We start from the raw sequence: 20,551 nt of genomic DNA on the forward strand, positions 1-20,551 counted from the left end.
AATTTAAAAAATAACTTACATCTTACCCAGCGTTTGTTTAGTAAGAAATCACAGATGACGTCAAAATGTGGTAAGAACAAAGAAGAGGCACACGAAGCTGATGATATTTTATGTTTAATGTTTTTATGTTTATATTTAATGATATTTTCAACCCTCCAGTCCAATTAAAAAAAACTTGAAGTTTCGTTTAAAATTTACTTCAAGATGAAAGAGGAGTTTGTAGGAATGTGGGTATTAGGAATTGTGGGCCAGTACATTGTGAGACTTCACCGCGTCACTAAGAACACTACTAAAACGAGTAGTTGAAAAAACGACTTGTACGGGCCTGAATTTTTTTCAGGTCCTATTTTCAACTACTCGTTTCTATAGTGTTCTTAGCTGCGAGGAGCTCTTAATTTCATTTCTTCGCCGCAGTGCAAATATATGAATTTCATATATCCAAAATCACCATTCACCGCGTCGTTTAAGATCTTTAACGAACTTCGCTCTTCGATTCCACAAGAATGAGAGGTTACTTCCACTCAACCTTGGATGTTAAACGGCTACTGATGAAGAAGTAACGGGATTTTTTTTTAGTATCCTGTGGCATGTTAGCAAATTAGTTATCCAGAGAATTTTCCGTCTACGAAGTTCGGAACAAATGATGTTTATTTCTTTAAGACAACCGCTGATCAGACTCTAGTGACTGAGGCTCACGTGGGCCTTGATGACAAGTGGCGGGGGGGAGAGGGAAGAGAGGGGCGGGAACGGGAGGTGAGGAGCAGTTTTCGATTTTTCAATTATAAGGTACTGAAGTGTTTAGTGAAAAACTTTAATACGCTTTCTGTGAACAGCGAAATATCATGGACTTTGTTCTAATATCTAATAATATCTATTTCTACTCTATATTTGGCTAGTAAAACGTTGTTTTTGCTAAATCGCTCGTTTTTATGTTTGTTTTATAAAGGGCATGACAGTTTTCGTAAAATCGACCTCCAGTGTTACCTTAAATTTGAGCCTCGATATGGGTCGCCACAAGTGTTCGCTGGGGTGATCAGAAAATCTCATAACTCGATAAATTTAAAAGATCAGATGAAGTGGATTGTGGTTCTAGAATAAGGACATGAAAGTCTTTCAATATACGAGAAGTCAGCGAAATCTATTTTTCAAGGTAGATCGGCCGGACCGCTTTTATGGATATTCTCTGTTAATTATGAATATGAATAAAAATCATCAATTTAAAATAGCAAGATTCTGAAAAAAATGCACTAATTAGCAAACTTAAGAAATTCTTTGCTTGGGTGCATATTCTGACTGTTGATTATCCGTAGAACTGCAACCTTTTGGAGTAACCTAAAAAATGAGAAAGTAATGAACTACTTGCTCAGAAAAAAAACCCATATCGATTGTGCGAGTTTCCGGTTCGGAATATTAAAAGCACTAATTATACAAGATATTATGAAAAAATTAAAACGGTCTAAGTTCTCACGTGCTAAGAAAACCCACCGAGTAAACCTAAATTAAAGACCAACAACGTCTATGAATCAGCACAGTTACTAAACAACTAACACGAGTCTCTTTTCTTCTTTTCCAAAACAGCACAAGGGTCAACTCTCTTTCTTTTCTGTCTTAGACAAGTTAAGTTCCTCCCAACCTCTAGTGTCCTTGAATGTTCTTGACCATACTTGAAGGTATAAATCTCCAAGGCACGCTTAAAGCAGTCTTTTGCTTGATCTGTGTCGCCCAGATCACTGTGTAAAGTACCCAGATTGTTGTAAGAGCTTGCAACATCAACATGCTCAGGTCCCAGCTTTTTAAGACGAATCTCCAGTGCACGCTTATAGCAGTCTTTTGCTTCATCTGTGTCGCCCAGAGCATTGTGTAAATTACCCAGATTGTTGCAAGAGATTGCAACATCAACATGCTCAGGTCCCAGCTGTTTCATCTGAATCTCCAATGCACGCTTATAGAAGTCTTTTGCTTCATCTGTGTCGCCTAGAGCCTTGTGTAAAGTACCCAGATTGTTGTAAGAGCGTGCAACATGAACATGCTCAGGTCCCAGCTGTTTCAGAAGAATCTCCAGTGCACGCTTATAGCAGTCTTTTGCTTCATCTGTGTCGCCCAGATCACTGTGTAAAGTACCCAGATTGTGGTAAGAGCTTGCAACATCAGCATGCTCGGGTCCCAGCTTTCTCAGACGAATCTCCAGTGCACGCTTAAAGCAGCCTTTTGCTTCATCTGTGTCGCCCAGATCACGGTGTAAACTACCCAGACTGTTGTAAGAGCTTGCAACATGAACATGCTCAGGTCCCAGCGTTTTCAGACCAATCTCCAGTGCACGCTTATAGCACTCTTTTGCTTCATCTGTGTCGCCCAGATCACTGTGTAAAATACCCAGATTGTGGTAAGAGCTTGCAACATCAACATGCTCGGGTCCCAGCTGTTTCAGACGAATCTCCAGTGCACGCTTATAGCAGTCTTTTGCTTCATCTGTGTCGCCCAGATCACTGTGTAAAGTACCCAGATTGTTGTAAGAGCTTGCAACATCAACATGCTCAGGTCCCAGCTGTTTCAGACGAATCTCCAGTGCACGCTTATGGCAGTCTTTTGCTTCATCTGTGTCGCCCAGAGCCCTGTGTAAATTACCCAGATTGTTGTAGGAGGTTGCAACATGAACATGCTCAGGTCCCAGCGTTTTCAGACCAATCTCCAGTGCACGCTTATAGCACTCTTTTGCTTCATCTGTGTCGCCCAGATCACTGTGTAAAATACCCAGATTGTGGTAAGAGCTTGCAACATCAACATGCTCGGGTCCCAGCTGTTTCAGACGAATCTCCAGTGCACGCTTATAGCAGTCTTTTGCTTCATCTGTGTCGCCCAGATCACTGTGTAAAGTACCCAGATTGTTGTAAGAGCTTGCAACATCAACATGCTCAGGTCCCAGCTGTTTCAGACGAATCTCCAGTGCACGCTTATGGCAGTCTTTTGCTTCATCTGTGTCGCCCAGAGCCCTGTGTAAATTACCCAGATTGTTGTAGGAGGTTGCAACATGAACATGCTCAGGTCCCAGCCTTTTCAGACGAATCTCCAGTGCACGCTTATAGCAGTCTTTTGCTTCATCTGTGTCGCCCAGAGTATTGTGTAAAGTACCCAGATTGTTGTAAGAGCTTGCAACATCAACATGCTGAGGTCCCAGCTTTTTCAGACGAATCTCCAGTGCACGCCTATAGCAGTCTTTTGCTTCATCTGTGTCACCTAGAGCCTTGTGTAAAGTACCCAGATTGTTGTAAGAGGTTGCAACATCAACATGGTCAGGTCCGAGCTTTTTCAGACGAATCTCCAGTGCACGCTTATAGCAGTCTTTTGCGTCATCTGTGTCACCTAGAGCCTTGTGTAAAGTACCCAGATTGTGGTAAGTTCTTGCAACATAAACATGGTCAGGTCCGAGCTTTTTCAGATGAATCTCCAGTGCACGCTTATAGCAGTCTTTTGCTTCATCTGTGTCGCCCAGATCACTGTGTAAAGTACCCAGATTGTGGTAAGAGCTTGCAACATCAACATGCTCGGGTCCCAGCTTTTTCAGACGAATCTCCAGTGCACGCTTATAGCAGTCTTTTGCTTCATCTGTGTCGCCCAGATCACGGTGTAAATTACCCAGATTGTTGTAAGAGCTTGCAACATAAACATGGTCAGGTCCGAGCTTTTTCAGACGAATCTCCAGTGCACGCTTATAGCAGTCTTTTGCTTCATCTGTGTCGCCCAGATCACTGTGTAAAGTACCCAGATTGTGGTAAGAGCTTGCAACATCAACATGCTCGGGTCCCAGCTTTTTCAGACGAATCTCCAGTGCACGCTTATAGCAGTCTTTTGCTTCATCTGTGTCGCCCAGATCACTGTGTAAAGTACCCAGATTGTTGTAAGAGCTTGCAACATCAACATGCTGAGGTCCCAGCTTTTTCAGACGAATCTCCAGTGCACGCCTATAGCAGTCTTTTGCTTCATCTGTGTCACCTAGAGCCTTGTGTAAAGTACCCAGACTGTTGTAAGAGCTTGCAACATGAACATGCTCAGGTCCCAGCCTTTTCATCTGAATCTCCAGTGCACGCTTATAGCACTCTTTTGCCCCATCTGTGTCGCCCAGATCACTGTGTAAAGTACCCAGATTGTGGTAAGAGCTTGCAACATCAACATGTTCAGGTCCCAGCTGTTTCAGACGAATCTCCAGTGCACGCTTAAAGTAGTCTTTTGCTTGATCTGTGTCGCCCAGATCACGGTGTAAATTACCCAGATTGTTGTAAAGGCTTGCAACATCAACATGCTCAGGTCCCAGCGTTTTCAGACGAATCTCCAGTGCACGCTTATAGCAGTCTTTTGCTTCATCTGTGTCGCCCAGATCACTGTGTAAAGTACCCAGATTGTTGTAAGAGCTTGCAACATCAACATGGTCAGGTCCGAGCTGTTTCAGACGAATCTCCAGTGCACGCTTATAGCAGTCTTTTGCTTCATCTGTGTCGCCCAGATCACTGTGTAAAGTACCCAGATTGTTGTAAGAGCTTGCAACATCAACATGCTCAGGTCCCAGCTTTTTCAGACGAATCTCCAGTGCACGCTTATAGCAGTCTTTTGCTTCATCTGTGTCGCCCAGATCACTGTGTAAAGTACCCAGATTGTTGTAAGAGCTTGCAACATCAACATGCTCAGGTCCCAGCTTTTTCAGACGAATCTCCATTGCACGCTTATAGCAGTCTTTTGCTTCATCTGTGTCGCCCAGATCACGGTGTAAATTACCCAGATTGTTGTAAAGGCTTGCAACATCAACATGCTCAGGTCCCAGCGTTCTCAGACCAATCTCCAGTGCACGCTTATAGCAGTCTTTTGCTTCATCTGTGTCGCCCAGATCACTGTGTAAAGTACCCAGACTGTTGTAAGAGCTTGCAACATCAACATGCTCAGGTCCCAGCTGTTTCAGACGAATCTCCAGTGCACGCTTATAGCAGTCTTTTGCTTCATCTGTGTCGCCCAGATCACTGTGTAAAGTACCCAGATTGTTGTAAGAGGTTGCAACATCAACATGCTCAGGTCCCAGCTTTTTCAGACGAATCTCCAGTGCACGCTTATAGCAGTCTTTTGCTTCATCTGTGTCGCCCAGATCACTGTGTAAAGTACCCAGATTGTTGTAAGAGGTTGCAACATCAACATGCTCAGGTCCCAGCGTTTTCATTTGAATTTTTAACAGCCATTTACCATAGACTAGCGCCGCTCTAAACTCGCTGTGGCTTTGGCACATGTTAGTAAGGCTCCAAAGGCCATCCGGAAAATTACACGAGGCTCTTTTGGTCGCTTCAGGTATTCCGTTCCCGAGTGACATGTCTTCAATTTTTGAGCTCAACGTTTTAAGATGGGGAACTATTCTTGTTCCCACAACAATAGACTCTAGCTCTTCAAATTTTGAGAAAGACATTACCGCGCCATACACCACTTTGTGGCTTTGATCCTTTGCGAAACCTTTTGTCGCAGATTTAATAACATCAAGAACGACACCATGGACTCGAATATAAACACCAGTTGATTCTTCTTCAATTAGCAACAGTGAACATCGACTCATCTTTGTTCTTATCATATCTTCTTCTTCAAAATCGTCATCAATTGCTTTGATATACTCGGTAATAATGTCTTGCAGGATCGGCTGTGATGCACACATTGAGAGAAAAAGGAACGTGCGATGCCAAATTATGTCATCTGCCATCGCCTTTTCGACGGCAAGTGTTATTGCTTTGGTCATGGACTTTGAATAGCATGGATTTGTCTCAGCAAGAATGTTTTCAGTAGCACTTCGTTTCCCCATTTCCAATTTCTTCAAATAGTCGGTCCAGCCAAACTTCGAGGTTGCTTTATTCTGACGAACTTGTCTTACATACGTGGCAGCGCCTGCCAAGGCAAGTGGCTGGTAGTCTAGTACTTTCGCAGTTTCTTTTACAATCTTGACATCCGTGGTTCCAGTGAGGAGGTTCAGCAGAAAGCATGCATCATCAGGATGCATTCCAGCGCTGAGTGAGATATTTCGTATGGAAGAGCTTGACAACGGCATAGACGCAGTGTCTTGTGTTGTTATTAGCATCTGACCCCTTGCCCACAACTCGCTGTCTGCATCTGGCAAATAGTCGCTTGTACGAGATTCGCTGGTCACATTATCAACTATCAACAGCCATGAAGCGTAATGCTCAATTTTTGTACTTATTAAGGTCTTGAAATATGAAATCTTCTCGTCTGTGTTCAAATCCTTGGAGCCGTAAGTGTTTGTTATTTCATACCCGGGACATTTGCAATGTTGAGCGAAAAGGACATACGATTTCAAAAGTGCTTCTGAGTTTTCAGCATTCAACGTCATGACAAATGAAGCTGCGGAAGGTATTTGTTCGACCTCGTCGTAAAATCGCTTGGCTGCTAAACGGGCGAGCTGAGATTTTCCACTTCCTGGATTTCCTGACAAATACAGCATGCTCAACCCATCATTGGCGTCTTTTAGTATTTGGAGGTTTTGTAAAACTTCACCAACTTCAGATTCCCGAGGAGCGATGTCGTGGCCAGGTTTGGGAGGGAGGATGCAAAATGAAGAGACATCGGAATGTAATTGCTCTTCTAGGGCAAGCCTCTGTTCTTCTTTCACTTGAAGTTCCTCTTCCTTGTCCTTAACTTCCTGCTTCAAGTCGTCAGCCTTCCCTAAAATATCGTTTAACTCCTCCGTTAAGAAGTTTGTCTGATTTTGAACTTCACTGATTTTCAATGTCTGGAGACCGAGTGCGTGGAATGCAGTTTTAACCTTTGTAATGACATTTTGGAAATCTCCGTTGGAGAGGTGGCCCCGAGGCATATGTGCAAATTCTTCATTTCGAAATTTCCTTAAGTCGTCCACATTTGATGTAATTGATGGATTGAGAGAATATATGCAATCTGAATACAGGATAGCGTAAAACAGCATGGTACAATCCCATTCAGCTCTATCGCCATTCTTCATGGTTGTCAACAGCCCAGCGTTTCTTTTTCTGTTTGGAGTAGACTCGCCTTTCCAGAAGTCCATTCCATTTTTGGGTTGATCTTTCCATTCTCCCAATGTTGTCTTGTATCGATTGTCCCATTCTTGTTTGAAGATGGTTCGCAGACCCTCAGTTAGTATGTCAGTGACAACGTAACAAATCCTGTAGTAATTCAGTTGCTCTGGGGTGTACTTCAACACAGTGGCCATTATCAGTTACATCCTATTAAAACCATAATTATGTTAGTACCCAATTCGGTTATGTCGGTAGGTCGCTATACTGCTGACTCTTTAACAGTTTTGCCGTACTTTTTTTGAATGTTTATTAACCTACCAAGATATTTTCGCTGATACATGTCAATTATATTCTAGAGAGGAAGTAAGGGCAATTGAAAAACTCTCGCTTTCAAAACAATTTACTCGATGGAGTCAGAGGCAAATAGAATGGAGGGAAAGAGAGTGATAAAGATTCACTGTCACTCATAACTTAAATGTCAGTATAATACAGAAAAGTGTTCAAAGCATCAGGGATACAATTTATGTGTGAAAGAAACCATCTTCTTGCTTCCTTATTTGTGAATTTGCTTTTTTCTTTCAGTACTAACTTGGTTCCACGATGGGTATTTTTGTGAGACACAGTCGACCTAAATGTTACAGAAGCCGGATGCATCGACGATACCACTCAAACCGGGGGTGTTGCTACTGGGGCCATAACAAGGAGGAGTCACCATTATGATGAGTGTGAGGGCAAAGAGAGCCTTAATGGAATGGATGCCAATCGGCATGAGGACCATTAAAGGGGCAGTACGGTCTAGAAAAAATTTGCCTAAATCAAAAGTTTCTGACTTGTTTTTTCTTAACTGGCAATTCACTTGAGCTTAAAGTTTGTTTGTTGCCAGAAATTACGTTTAAAAAATTGACATGTTGGAATTAAAATCCGCCATCTTTGTTATGACTTATCTATGACGTGGCAATATTCAAGCGTTGTAGTCTCGACTAAGATGGATGAAAACATATAAAACAGCGGCAAAGAGAGCGATAACTACTCAATTCTCGACTTGGATCTTAATCCAGTAGGTGTAATTCGTCCATTCATGTTTGAGCCGCAACATAGCTCATCTTCAGGAGAAGAAGAAATCTCTGTTGACGAAGAAACTCAGGAAGAGATACAAGAAGAAACATCTTCGCGCTCACGTCTTGGATATCGCGAGTCTTGCTCTTGCGGCAACTGTCAAGAGATGCCATCAGAAAACGAGTGTTTATGCCGTCAAGAAATGAATGTACAAGGTGATCGACTCAATCTGGAAGGCAATTAATTCGTCTCAAATAAAATCTTTGTTTATAAAGTGATAATTTTTATTTTTTACAAAAGAACAGCGCATTGCCCGCAGTGGATTTATTTCACACTGCTAACTATCATTGAAATTGCAGGTAACAAGCTTCGGTGTATTACAGAGCACGGATCATTTGGACCCGTGTGTTTACAAGCCGAAGTCGTGAGAACAGCCCTAGTTGGCATGCACCAAGTGAGAAATGACAGACTTGAAGATTATCTATCAAATGAGTAAGCACCGACAGAATAAACATTTTTCACAAAATTCATGTGTCGGAGAAATGAATGATAATGGAAAAGGTTATGTGACCTCTGTGGTACGAATGGCTTAGTTGTAACTGGAACATTTTCCTACAGAAAGAGATCCATAAACTGACCTGGAATTCACCAGGTGGGAAGACTGTTAACCAGCTCGACCATGTCTTTGTGAATGGACGCATGAGACCATCGATTCTGATCACGAGGAGCAGACATACGATGACTACTACCGAGTGAGAACCAGAATGAGACTAAAGTTGGCAAAGGCGCATGGGAAGAAGAAAACAAGTGTGAGGTTTAGGATGTGTTAGTTGCAAAGTTAAGAGATCAAGAGGAGATATAACATTAAAGTGAAGAACAGGTTCCAAAGGAAGCACGACAAGATCTTGGTGACGTACAGAGATGCCGCATAGAAAGTTATTGGAAGGTCAAAAAAGGAGAGCAAGCCATGGACAGGAGACAAGACTTGGGGAAAAATTCAGGAGGGGAAGAGGCAAAACTTAATATAGAGGGTGCGAGATTGGAACGACTTGAACAGTGATAGAGAGAGGAGTATAGTGCGAAAGAAAAGGAAGTGAAAGAGAGTGCTAGGGAGGATAAGAGGAATTGGTTGGAGGAATGGGCTACAGCAGCAGACAAGGCCGCTGAGAATGGTAAAAACGAGGAGCTAAACAGCATAACCAAGACAATAGCCGGGAACGGTGGAGTCGGGAATTGCGTGTGAAAGACAGACAGGGGTTGCTTAAGACAGAATTACAAGAAAGATTGCAGAGCTGGATAGAAAACTTTAGTAAAATTTTAAACACAGATGACCCAACAAATCCGGTGAAAGAGAAAGAAGAAACAAGAGAACTGGAGTAGATTGAGGAAGTGGATGTAGGAAGATGGCGAATACAAGAGGTTAAGGATACGTTGAGGAAGACAAAGCCAGGGGAGCTGGAGTAGATGAAGGGGGCCCAGCCTACTGAGGGCTGACATGGAATACACCGCAAGTAGGCTGACTAGATGATATAACAGGCTTTAGAAAAGTTAATGGTCGCCAGAAGTGTGTAAGAAGGAACTTGTTGTCAGTATATTCAAGAAAGGTGATTTGCGTGATTGTAACAATTGGAGAGGAGTGACTTTGCTACCCATCATCGGTAAAATATTCCACAGGATGCTGCTAGAACGGATCAATAAAAGTATAGTCAAGAAGCTTAAAAAAGAGCAGGCTGGCTTTAGACCAAATGGAAATACAACTGAACAGATCTTTACATTAAAAAAACATCTTAGAGCAGGCAAACGACTGGAGGGTGACTCTGCACACGGACTTTGGGGACTTTGAAAAAAGCCCTCGATTCGGTACACGGAGAAAGATTGTGGAACATCATGGGGAGCTATGGAATACCGCGCAAGATGGTGAGAGTGGAAGTGGGCATATACGGAGGGTTTGGATGCGCCGTAATCGATGGATTTGAGAAATCAGACTGGTTCAAGATTTAGTCAGGAGTAAAGCAGGAATACGTAATGTCAGGATTCTTATTCCTGCTGGCCATGGGTTGGATCATGAGGAAGACAACAGAAAGACACTGAGGACTGAGTTTGTAAGGAACAGGGAGAGCATTGTGGTGAATAGTGAAGAAGTGAAAGATGTCGAGGAGTTTGCGTATCTTGGAACTATTGTAGAAGAGAAAGGTGGAGGCAGTGAAGATATTAGGAACAGAATGCAGAAGGCACGAGGTGCATTCCAGAGGCTATGGAAGGAGTGGGTAGCTAGAGGAATAGGAAAGAGAGCCATAATATGCCTATTCAAGACTTTAGTCCGACCGGAAACGCTACATGGTTGTGAAACATGGAAGATCACAAAGACCGATGAAAGAAAACTGAACAGTTTTCAGTTCTAATGCCTAAGACGGATACTGAGGACAAGTTGGCAGCAAAGAATGACAAACAGGAGAGTAGTTGAAATGACAGACACCAATAAAATTAGCTGCGAGGTGGGAAGAAGAAGGTGGAACTGTTTAGGACACGTACTCAGGAGAGAGGGTGTGAACGACTTTTTTGCGGTATTGGGGTGGACACCAGAATGTCGAAGGGCGAGAGGGAGACCAAAGACCAGTTGGAGAGGGACTGTTGAAAGAGGAAAAAGGCAAGGCGATATGGAAGAGCTGGATTGTGGCTGGGGCGGCGACACGCAACAGGGGGGTGGGGAGGACAATGTGACGGCCTTATGCACCTACTGGCCCAACGAGCGATGATGATGATAATGATGGTGATGATGGTAATGATGGTCATGATACACACCACACGTGACAGTTAACTTTAATTTACGTGCGATCGTAACCCGTGGTTTCTCGGCGAAAGGAAAGAAATGATTACTGTGAAGCTAGAGATCGGAAACAAAAATAAATCTAGAGAAAAAGTGTACCGAACTTGTGGGGTACACTTTACTCTCAGTCCTCAATCCTCAACACGTCACAAACTTCCAACGCTCTCTCCTCAAACCTATAACTCTAATTATCACCTCTCCTATTTCAATCTTAACCTAACCGTGACTGCGTGAGTCTCATGTCACGCAACTTCCGTTTAAAAGGTTACTTGGAACTTACTTTCGAATCAGTGAGTTACATGATACATACCGTTCTAGAAGTTTGAAAAAACTTGGGAATACTTGAACTGTCTGCAATCAAAGGTTAAACAATTTAGAATCACGTGCTTTTAAAGCTGCTCAAGCAGCAAAATTATCTGTAGGCTCTTTTTTTATATCATAAGCAAAAAACACAGGCACTGTGTTTGGTTCTTACCTAAGATCCATTGGAGGACAAATGCATTTATTATACAAAACAAATAAAATCCATGCTGCCTGGGTTTTTTATGATAATAGATCACAGATGACGTCACAAATGTGGTAAAAACGTCAGTGATACACTCAGCTGCGCTTCGTGTGCCTCTTTTTTGTTCTTACCACATTTTGACGCCATCTGTGATTTCTTACTGAACAAACGCAGGGCAACATGTAAGTTATTTTTTAAATTAACAAGTAAGGAATATCAAAACTTCTTATGTACGCTGTTAGACATTCTGGACTACTTCTGGCGGAAGCAGCTATTCTGCGCCTTCTGCATCAAGCACTGCCACGATTACTGAGTTTCTATTCCTTATGGTTTCTTTTTCCGAAAAATGTTTACTTTCTGTCCACGGTTTATGTAACCGTAATCAGTCAAAGATTACATTCGCAACTGGTCATGCGTAATGAAGGAATACTGAAAAACGGAACGGAATTTTTGATGAAAACTGGCGGGAAAAAGGATTTCTCCTAGCCCTCAGCGAAGAAATATACTGGAAATAACTGGCGCCCTTCTATGGAATATTGACATTTGGAACATGATATAAAAAGACACTTAGCGAAAAGCATTTGTTTTCTTTGCTGTCTTCTTTGTTTTCTTATTTTTTCCCTTCTCTATCTTCCACACAAGAGATCTCACAAGCCTTAAAGTCTGCACCCTGCAGGTGCTATGCATTAGTCAAGATTGTTTTCAAACTTCTTTCGCCCTACAAAAGTGTACAAAATTCGTGGTTCACTTGAGAGGGGGCTAATCCGGAAGATCATAATTTACATGCAAAACACTTCGACAAACTTTAAATGGAAAAGACAATACTTCTAAGGCGTTTATCAAATGAATATAATGTCATACCAACAGGTCATGTCTCTTTATTCGCTAAAGTAATTACTTTACTGAGTAGGTTACTGGGTTGCGTCAATTGAGACACGATAATTTATTTCCTCTTGGGTACGTTTGGTTGCACTCACCCGAAATAATTGATCGTTCAAGATAAGTCAAAATGACGGGTACACCAAGGAATATAGCTTTAGTAAAAGACTTTCCCCAGATTAAGCCAAGAGATCTATTTGAAATAATTAGCGACCTTCTATGAAGTATATAATTTGTTTCACCGACTACCATTGAATTCGCTTTCGTTTCATTGGTCCATTTTTTTGCCCCCAGAAAAATAACACAATAATGTGCCTTAACCCGTTCATCTTAATTCTTTTTCAAACTTACTTCGCTCTACAAAAGTCGGTAAAAATTCCTCGCATTAGACACCATTTCACATTGCTAACATAAATGGAAAGTAGGTAATAAAAGAGGGAAATACTAAATTTTGGTGAATCGCTTACTGTACGCGTATCTGGCGTGACATTTTTCAAGCAAGAAAATGTGAAATCTTGAACAGAGGTCAACAATATTTCTTTCTCCTGTTATAGAATGTTTTGATCAAAGTCCTTTTTCAGAATGGCAATTTACGAGTCCATAAAGTGACCAACATTTGTGGGTTGATCCGTTAAGTGTAAGTTGAGCTATTTAGTCCGAGATAGGTAAACAAATGATAAAGAGCCAAGCACATCAGCTCGCCCCGGTCCTTAAAGCAATATATAAAGAAATTCTCGAATTGGCAGGAGTGGGTTCTGCGGAGAAGGGAAGGGAGGTTTAATTGCACACCATTCCACATTCCCTCCCTGAATACAAAGCAGACAAAAGACAACATCAAGAAAATACTCAATTTGGCGATTTTCTAACTGTAGTCGAGTCTGGTGTAATATTTCAAGTAATTGGAGTAAGCTTTTGAACAGAGGTCAACCATATTCGCATGTCTTCTTCTAGAATGTTCTGCTCAAATTTTTTTTTTAACTGCATTGAAACAATTCTTGAAGCAAACAAGGAGAAAGTTATAAATTAAGAGTCTTTTACCGGAGAAAAAACTTTCGAACGAAGAATTCAGTATAAAGTTCACAATCTTCAGCAATAACACGTAACTTATAATTTCTTGATCAAAATACACCGCCAGCTAACAGCATATAAGGTTACAAAATTAAGGGAAAATGTTCATGGACAGGGGCTAATTCGATAAGATCTTTGATCGACTGCGGAGTTGTTTTGGCAAAAAAAATGGCAAAAAAATTCAGGCCCGTACGGGATTTGAACCCTTTATCAATCTCAAAAATCGAAGACTAGTACTGTATTTCTCGCTAGAAAACTCCCCTATCAGCGAAAGTGGGGTGAAGTGGGAAGGGGGAAATTTACATACACACCATTCTAGCATCCTAACTCAAGAAAAAAGGCAGATGAAGAAGCAATCTTCAGATACCCGTGCCTGATATGATTACTACAACAATCGAACTTAAATTATGTTCAAGAATGTTCTGATCAAATTCCTTATATCGATTGTTTTGCTGACAACTGTTGAATTCCCTTTGGTTTCATCATTGGTTAATTTTTTGCCTGCAGAAAAATGACACTAGAATGTGCCTTGACCCGTTGATCTTAATTATTTCAATCTAGATAGCACCCTGGTTGCACTTTCGTGTTTGAAAGGTTTAAACACGAAAGTGCTCTTCGAAAGTGTTCTTCGAGATCGAAGATTAGTACTTTATTTCTTGATGTTTCCCAAAAGCAGGTGGATGTTTTGTTTCATTTTTAAAATTAGCAAGTCCTGGCCCGCTACAGAAACAGATAAATTACTCTATAACACAATTAACTTACCAGCGAAGCTAATTTCAGTGCCTTGAGGAACAACTAAGGCTGATATATGGTATGGTTTGTCTTTCGATCTTTCCACTGCCACTGTGGATCGTGATGGCCCAACTGGTACGATGCTTGTAATCCAAACGTCCCGATCTGTACATCGGAGGTGAAAACAAAGCGTATTAAACCATCCTACTTTATCTACTATTGGACGGTTTTCCTTAAAACAAAGGATAATTTCCACACCAAAAATTCTGCAGCTTAAACGAAATCGTAGCGGGGGTAATCTACTTTTTGCTTTATGCTTTTTTCAGCATCATTATCTAACTAAACAAAGCAGTTCTTTCATTCGTTTGACACGCACAACATATCAGATGATGGAATCATAAAGTGTACCAAATAACGTCCCTTTTAATAATATTTTTACCAGTCGAAAGTGACGATAGTAGAAATCGCAGTGCAATTATACCTTTTCTCTAAATCTGTTTAATTAAACTCCTTCTCCTTCAGCGTGTTTCCTATTAACATAAATATTCTAGAATGTACTCTTGTTAATTTTCCGTTTGAAATATCTGGTACACATAACTTTCATGTAAGTGAATTAAAGGACACTTACAGTAGTCAAAGTTTTAGAAACCTTTTAGTGTCGGTCGGTGGTACTTCATTGGCGACAAAGAACATAGGCTACTTTCAGTACTGAAAAAAACACTCGAGGAATTCGAAAGCAAAAGTTTATCTACGCACATTAATCAGGACCCTAAATAGCTGCAGCCTGAGGGTACTATTCATTCTATTTGACAAAAACTAATTTTGTTTTCGTTTTGTTGCGGTTCGTCAATTATCTGCTGAGGAAAAATGACACTTTAATGTGCTTTGACCCATCGGTTAAGATTATTATTCAAACTTTAGAACTGCATTGAAACAGTTTTAGGAACAAACAAGGAAAAATTTCCAAATCGAAAATCTTTCATCCGAGGAAAAACTTTCAAACGAACAATTCGGTATAAAGTTTACAATCTTCAGCAATAAAGTATAACTTATAATTTCTTCATCAAAATGCACCGCCAACTAAGAGCGTACAAGGTCAAAAAATTGGGGGAAAATGTTTATGGACATCGATAAATTCGAAAAAGATTTCTAATCCACTGCGGAGTTGTTTTTTATAAGTTTGTTTCTACGGTGTTCCTCTAAACAACATACATTCGCAAAACGTCCCTGACATCAAAACATACGCAATGACTAAATCGACAGAGAAAGTTCGTCATCCTTTATCAATCTCGAGATCGAAGACTAGTACTTTATTTCTTGCTGTTGTCCAAAAACAGGTGGATGTTTCGTTTCAGTTTCATAATTAAAAAGTCCTGGCCCGCTACAGAAACAACTAAATTACACTATAATACAATGTCCTTACCAGTGAGGCTAATTTCAGTGCCTTGAGGAACAAATAAGGCTGATAAATGCTATCGTTGGTCTTTCGATCTTTTCACTGCCGCTGTGGATCGTGCTGGCCTGGCTCGCACGAAAAAGACTCTTAGCCGTTTTCTTGCGATCCAAACGTCCCGATCTGTACATCAGAGGGGAAAACAAAGCGCATTAAACGATATTACTTTATCTGATATTGTGCCGTTGTCCTTAAAGCAAGGGATAATTTTCACACCAAAGATTGAACAGCTTTCACGAAATCGTAGCGGAGAAAAATCTGCTTTTCGCTTTTTGCCTTCTTCAGCATTATTATCTAACTAAACGAAGCAGTTCTTCCATTTGACACACTCAGAATATCAAATAATGAAGTCATAAAGTGTGTCAAATAACGTCACTTTTAACATTTTCACTAATCGAAAGTGACGATAGTAGAAATCGCAGTACATGCAACTACACCTTTTCGTTAAATCTGTTTTATTAAGCTCCGTCTCCTCCAGGTATGTCGTATCAATATAAATATTCTAGAATACATGCTCGTTGATTTTTAGTTTGAAACGAGTTTTACCTGGTACACATAACTTTCATGTAAGAGAATAAAATATACTTACCATTGTCAAAGTGTTATAAACCTTATAGTGAAGTATGCCTTCTGTAGTCAGCAGAACACCCGAGGAACTCAAAAGTGAAAGCTAATCTGGCATTGTCGCAATGCATATTATTCATATCCCTAAATAGCTGCACCCTGCTGGTATTATATCGATTGTTTTACCGAAAACTATTGAATTCGCTTTGGTTTAATCATTGGTCAAGTTTTTGCCCCCCGCAAAAGCACACAATAACGTGCCTTGACCCGTTAACCTTCATTGGTTTTCAAAGTTAATTTGTTCTTCAAAAGTCGATTGAAAATTCCACGCAATAGACACCATTTCACATTGCCCACATGGATGAAAAGTAGATACTTGGTTGTCCAGAAGCAGTCAGATGTTTCGTTTCAGTTTCAAAATTAGCAAGTCCTAGCCCGCTACAGAAACATCTAAATTAAACTATAACACAATGTACTTACCAGTAAGGCTAATTTCAGCGCCTTGAGACTGAATAAGGCTGATCAAATGCTATCGTTTGTCTTTCGACCTTTTAACTGTCGCTGTGGATCGTGATGGCCTTACACGCTTTAAGAAGACCCCTAGCTGTTTCTTTGCAATCCAAACGTCCCGATCTGTGCATCATAGGTGAAAAGAAGCGCATTAAGCGATAATTCTTTATCTAATATTGTGCCGTTGTCCTTAAAAAAATGGATAATTTTCTCACAAAAAATTCTGCAGCTTTAACCAAATCGTACCGTGCGTAATCTACTTTCTGCTTTTTGCTTTTTTCAGCATTATTATCTAACTAAACATAGCAGTTCCTTCATTCGTTTGACACACTCAGGATATCAGATGATGAAATTATAAAGTGTATCAAATAACGTGACTTTTAATAACATTTTCACCAATCGAAAGTAGCGATAGTAGAAATCGCAGTCGTATCAACATGAATATTCTAGAATGTATGCTTGTTTATTTTCAAATACATTATGGTACACATAACTTTCATTTGAGTGAATTAAAATACACTTACAGTTTTCAGAGTTTTAGAAACCTTTTAGTGAGGTAGCAGTACTTCATTTGCGAAAACGAACATAGGCTGCTTTCTGTATTCAACAAAACACTCGAGGAATTCGAAAGCGAACGTTTATCTGGCTTCGTCGCAAAGCTGATAAATAAATAGCTGCAGCCTGAGGTTACTATGCATTTTATTTGACTGAAAACTAATTTTGATCCACTTTGTTGCGGTTTTTCGTCAATCATCTGCCATAGAAAAATGACACTTTGATGTGCTTTGACCAATTGGTCAAGATTATTATTAGTATTCAAACTTCTTTCGCCCTACAAAAGTGTACAAAATTCGTGGATGGGGCTAATCCAGAAGACTATAATTTACAAGCAAAAAAATTTGAGAAATTTGAAAGGAAACGACAATACTTTTATAGCGTTGATCAATTGAATATGGCATCATCCCAACGGGCCATTTCTCTTGATTCACTAAAGTAACGTAGAAAGGTTTTTGGGTTGAGTCAATTGAGAGAAAATAATCTATTTTCTATTAAAAATCTTGTCAAAATTGCAACCAGACAAGAAATAAAAATTGCTCATGCGCAACACGCCTTCAACTCGTAAACAGGAACACGAAAGTGCAACCAGCGTGTCACGTACTGTGATCCTAACAAATAATAATCCAGTGACATTGCGTCTTTTTGAATGGCGTCCATAACCGCAAACTTCACATTTCTGGGCTGATTCGTTAAGTGTAAGCAGAGCTGTTTAGTCCGGGGTAGGTAAAAAAGTTACAAAGTGGGAAAGCAAAGCACATCAGCTCCCCCCGGTCCTTAAAGCAATATTTTATTGCTAAAAGTATAATAAAAGTAATAAAATATTGTGGAGAGAGGGGCACGGGGTTTAATTGCACACCATTCCACATTCCCTCTCTGAATACAAAGCAGACAAAAGACAACATAAAGAAAATACTAAATTTAGCGATTTTCTAACCGCAGTCCTTTGAAGTAATTTGAGTAAGCTCTTGAAAAGAGGTCAACCATATTTGCTTGTTCTCTTCTAGAATGTTCTAATCAAAGTCTTTCTTTAGAATTGCATTGAAACAGTTCTGGAAGCAAACAAGGAAAAATTTCCAAATTGAGAATCTTTCACCGGAGGATAAACTTTCAAACGAACAATTCGGTATAAAGTTTACAATCTTCAGCAATAAAATATAACTAATAATTTCTTCGTCAAAATGCACAGCCAACTAAGAGCGTATAAGGCTACAAAATTGGGGGAAAATGTTTATGGACAACGATAAATTCGAAAAAAGATCTCTAATCGACTGCGGAGTTGTTTTTGACAGATTATTTCTACGCTGTTCTTTGAGACAACATACATTCGCAAAACTTCCCCAACATCAAAACATACGCAATGACTAAATCGACAAGAAAGTTCGTGATCCTTTATCAGTCTCGAGATCGAAGACTAGTACTGCATTTCTTGCTGTTGTTCGAAAACAGGCGGATGTTTCGTTTCAGTTTCATGATGAGCAAGTCCTGCCCCGCTACAGAAACAGCTAAATTACACCATAATACAATGTCCTTACCAGTGAGGCTAATTTCAGTGCCTTGAGGAACAAATAAGGCTGATAAATGTTATCGTTGGTCTTTCGGTCTTTTTACCGCTGCTGTGAATCGTGCTGGCCTGGCTCGATAGAAAAAGACTCTTAGCCTTTTGCTTGCGATCCAAACGTCCCGATCTGTACATCAGAGGGGAAAACAAAGCGCATTAAACGATATTACTTTATCTGATATTGTGCCGTTGTCCTTAAAGCAAGGGATAATTTTCACACTAAAGATTGTGCAGCTTTCACGAAATCGTAGCGGGGATAGTATGCGTTTTACTTTTTGCTTTTTTTCAGCATTATTGTCCAACTAAACGAAGCAGGTCTACCGTTTATTTGACACACGCAGCATATCAGATAATAAAGTCATAAAGTGTATCAAATAACGTCACTTTTAAAATTTTCACTAATCTAAAGTGACGATAGTAGAAATTCCCGTGCAATTTCACCTTTTCGCTAAACCAGTTTTCTCAGGCTCCTTCTCCTCCAGGGTATGCCCTATCAATATAAGTATTCTAGAATGTATGTTTGTTGATTTTCCGTTTGAAACGAGTTGTATCTACTCCACATAACTTTCATGTAAGTGAATTGAGGTACACTTACCGTTGTTAAAGTTTTAGAAACCTTTCAGTGAGGTATGCATACTTCATTTGCGATAAAGAACATTGGCCGCTTTCTGTAGTCAACAAAACACTCGAAGAATTCGAAAGCGAAAGCTTATCTGGCGTTGTCGCAATGCATATTATTCACATCCCTAAATAGCTGCGCCCTGCTGGTATTATATCAATTGTTTTACTGACAACTATTGAATTCGCTTGGGCCTCATCATTGGTCAAGTTTTTGCAAGTTGGTAAAAAATTCCTCGCAATAGACATCATTTCACATTGCCCACATGAATGAAAAGTAGATACTTGGTTGTCCAAAAGCCGTTAGATGTTTCGTTTCAGTTTCAAAATTAGCAAGTCCTGGCCCGCAACAGAAACATCTAAATTACACTATAACACAATGTTCTTACCAGTAAGGCTAATTTCAGCGCCTTGAGACTGAATAAGGCTCGATAAGACGACGATGAATAACCACAGTTTTTTTCGTACGAGATGAGATTTGTCAGTCAGCAAACCAAGAATCGTAAAAATTCTGTCCAGTTATGAGACCATAGTTCTGCAAATGAACGAAGGACAAATTCCTAAATTGTTGTATGCAAAACGAAATTGACGTATAATTTGATAAATTATTATAACGAAGTTGAATTAAACTCGTTTAGAGAGCCGTTAAGCTTTCCAGTTTGAGTCTACGAGCAAGAATTTGTGGCAACATCCTTCATGGATCTTACACTGAGCTTTGATCTTGTTGCAATCAAACATTTGTTGGAATTTGCTTCTCAAATCTAGATTACAAGTGATTTATACTTACTTCTTTAACGATTTCTGTTTCTGTTTGTTGAGGGAACACGTCGTCGTTTTAAGTCAGCAAAATGACAAAGCACTGCTCAGAAGCAACCATGCACGAAAGTTCAACCAATTTGCATATCGCAGCATCTCTGATGACATTGTGGTGACTTTTACGTCAGCAGCAGACAGATTTGCGCCTGATCTCATTAAAAAAGAATCCAGGCCATTCAAACAGCAGACGACAAAATTGTAGATAGGGGTAGGGTTAGGAAGAGGAGGATCATGGGAGGAAGTTTAGTCGTTTCGTACCTAAAAAATTATAGACAACCAGGGATATTAAAGGAAGAGTCATTCTTATAGCCTGTGTGAGCTGAAGGAAAATTTGTTTTCTTAGGGGAGAGGGTGGGATCGCATGGGGGAACGGAAGGTC

At 40.3% G+C, this 20,551-nt stretch overlaps 2 protein-coding genes across 10 annotated transcripts in view; one reads left to right on the forward strand and one right to left on the reverse strand.

The window, feature by feature from the left end:
* LOC136284402 (sorting nexin-6-like) overlaps positions 1-20,551 on the forward strand; it is a 93,157-nt gene that overhangs the window by 10,797 nt on the left and 61,809 nt on the right. The gene's annotated exons all lie outside the window — the stretch shown is intronic.
* Positions 675-20,216, reverse strand: LOC131787184 (uncharacterized). Of its 8 annotated transcripts, XM_066174667.1 has the most exons (8): positions 20,144-20,216; positions 19,746-19,891; positions 18,713-18,865; positions 16,593-16,745; positions 15,519-15,671; positions 14,126-14,260; positions 11,222-11,262; positions 675-7,235 (listed from the first exon to the last, which is right to left on the reverse strand). In XM_066174667.1, exon 8 carries the CDS (start codon positions 7,220-7,222, stop codon positions 1,544-1,546), a length of 5,679 nt encoding a protein of 1,892 aa, XP_066030764.1. In that variant the 5' UTR covers positions 7,223-7,235; positions 11,222-11,262; positions 14,126-14,260; positions 15,519-15,671; positions 16,593-16,745; positions 18,713-18,865; positions 19,746-19,891; positions 20,144-20,216; the 3' UTR covers positions 675-1,543. The 8 variants fall into 8 exon arrangements, 7 of the variants coding, with proteins under 7 accessions (XP_066030764.1, XP_066030765.1, XP_066030766.1 ...); XM_066174668.1 differs by lacking the exon at positions 11,222-11,262; XM_066174669.1 differs by lacking the exons at positions 19,746-19,891; positions 20,144-20,216 and adding an exon at positions 19,334-19,422.

This window comes from Pocillopora verrucosa, chromosome 11, assembly GCF_036669915.1.
Source record: "Pocillopora verrucosa isolate sample1 chromosome 11, ASM3666991v2, whole genome shotgun sequence".
NCBI classification, from domain to species: domain Eukaryota; kingdom Metazoa; phylum Cnidaria; class Anthozoa; order Scleractinia; family Pocilloporidae; genus Pocillopora; species Pocillopora verrucosa.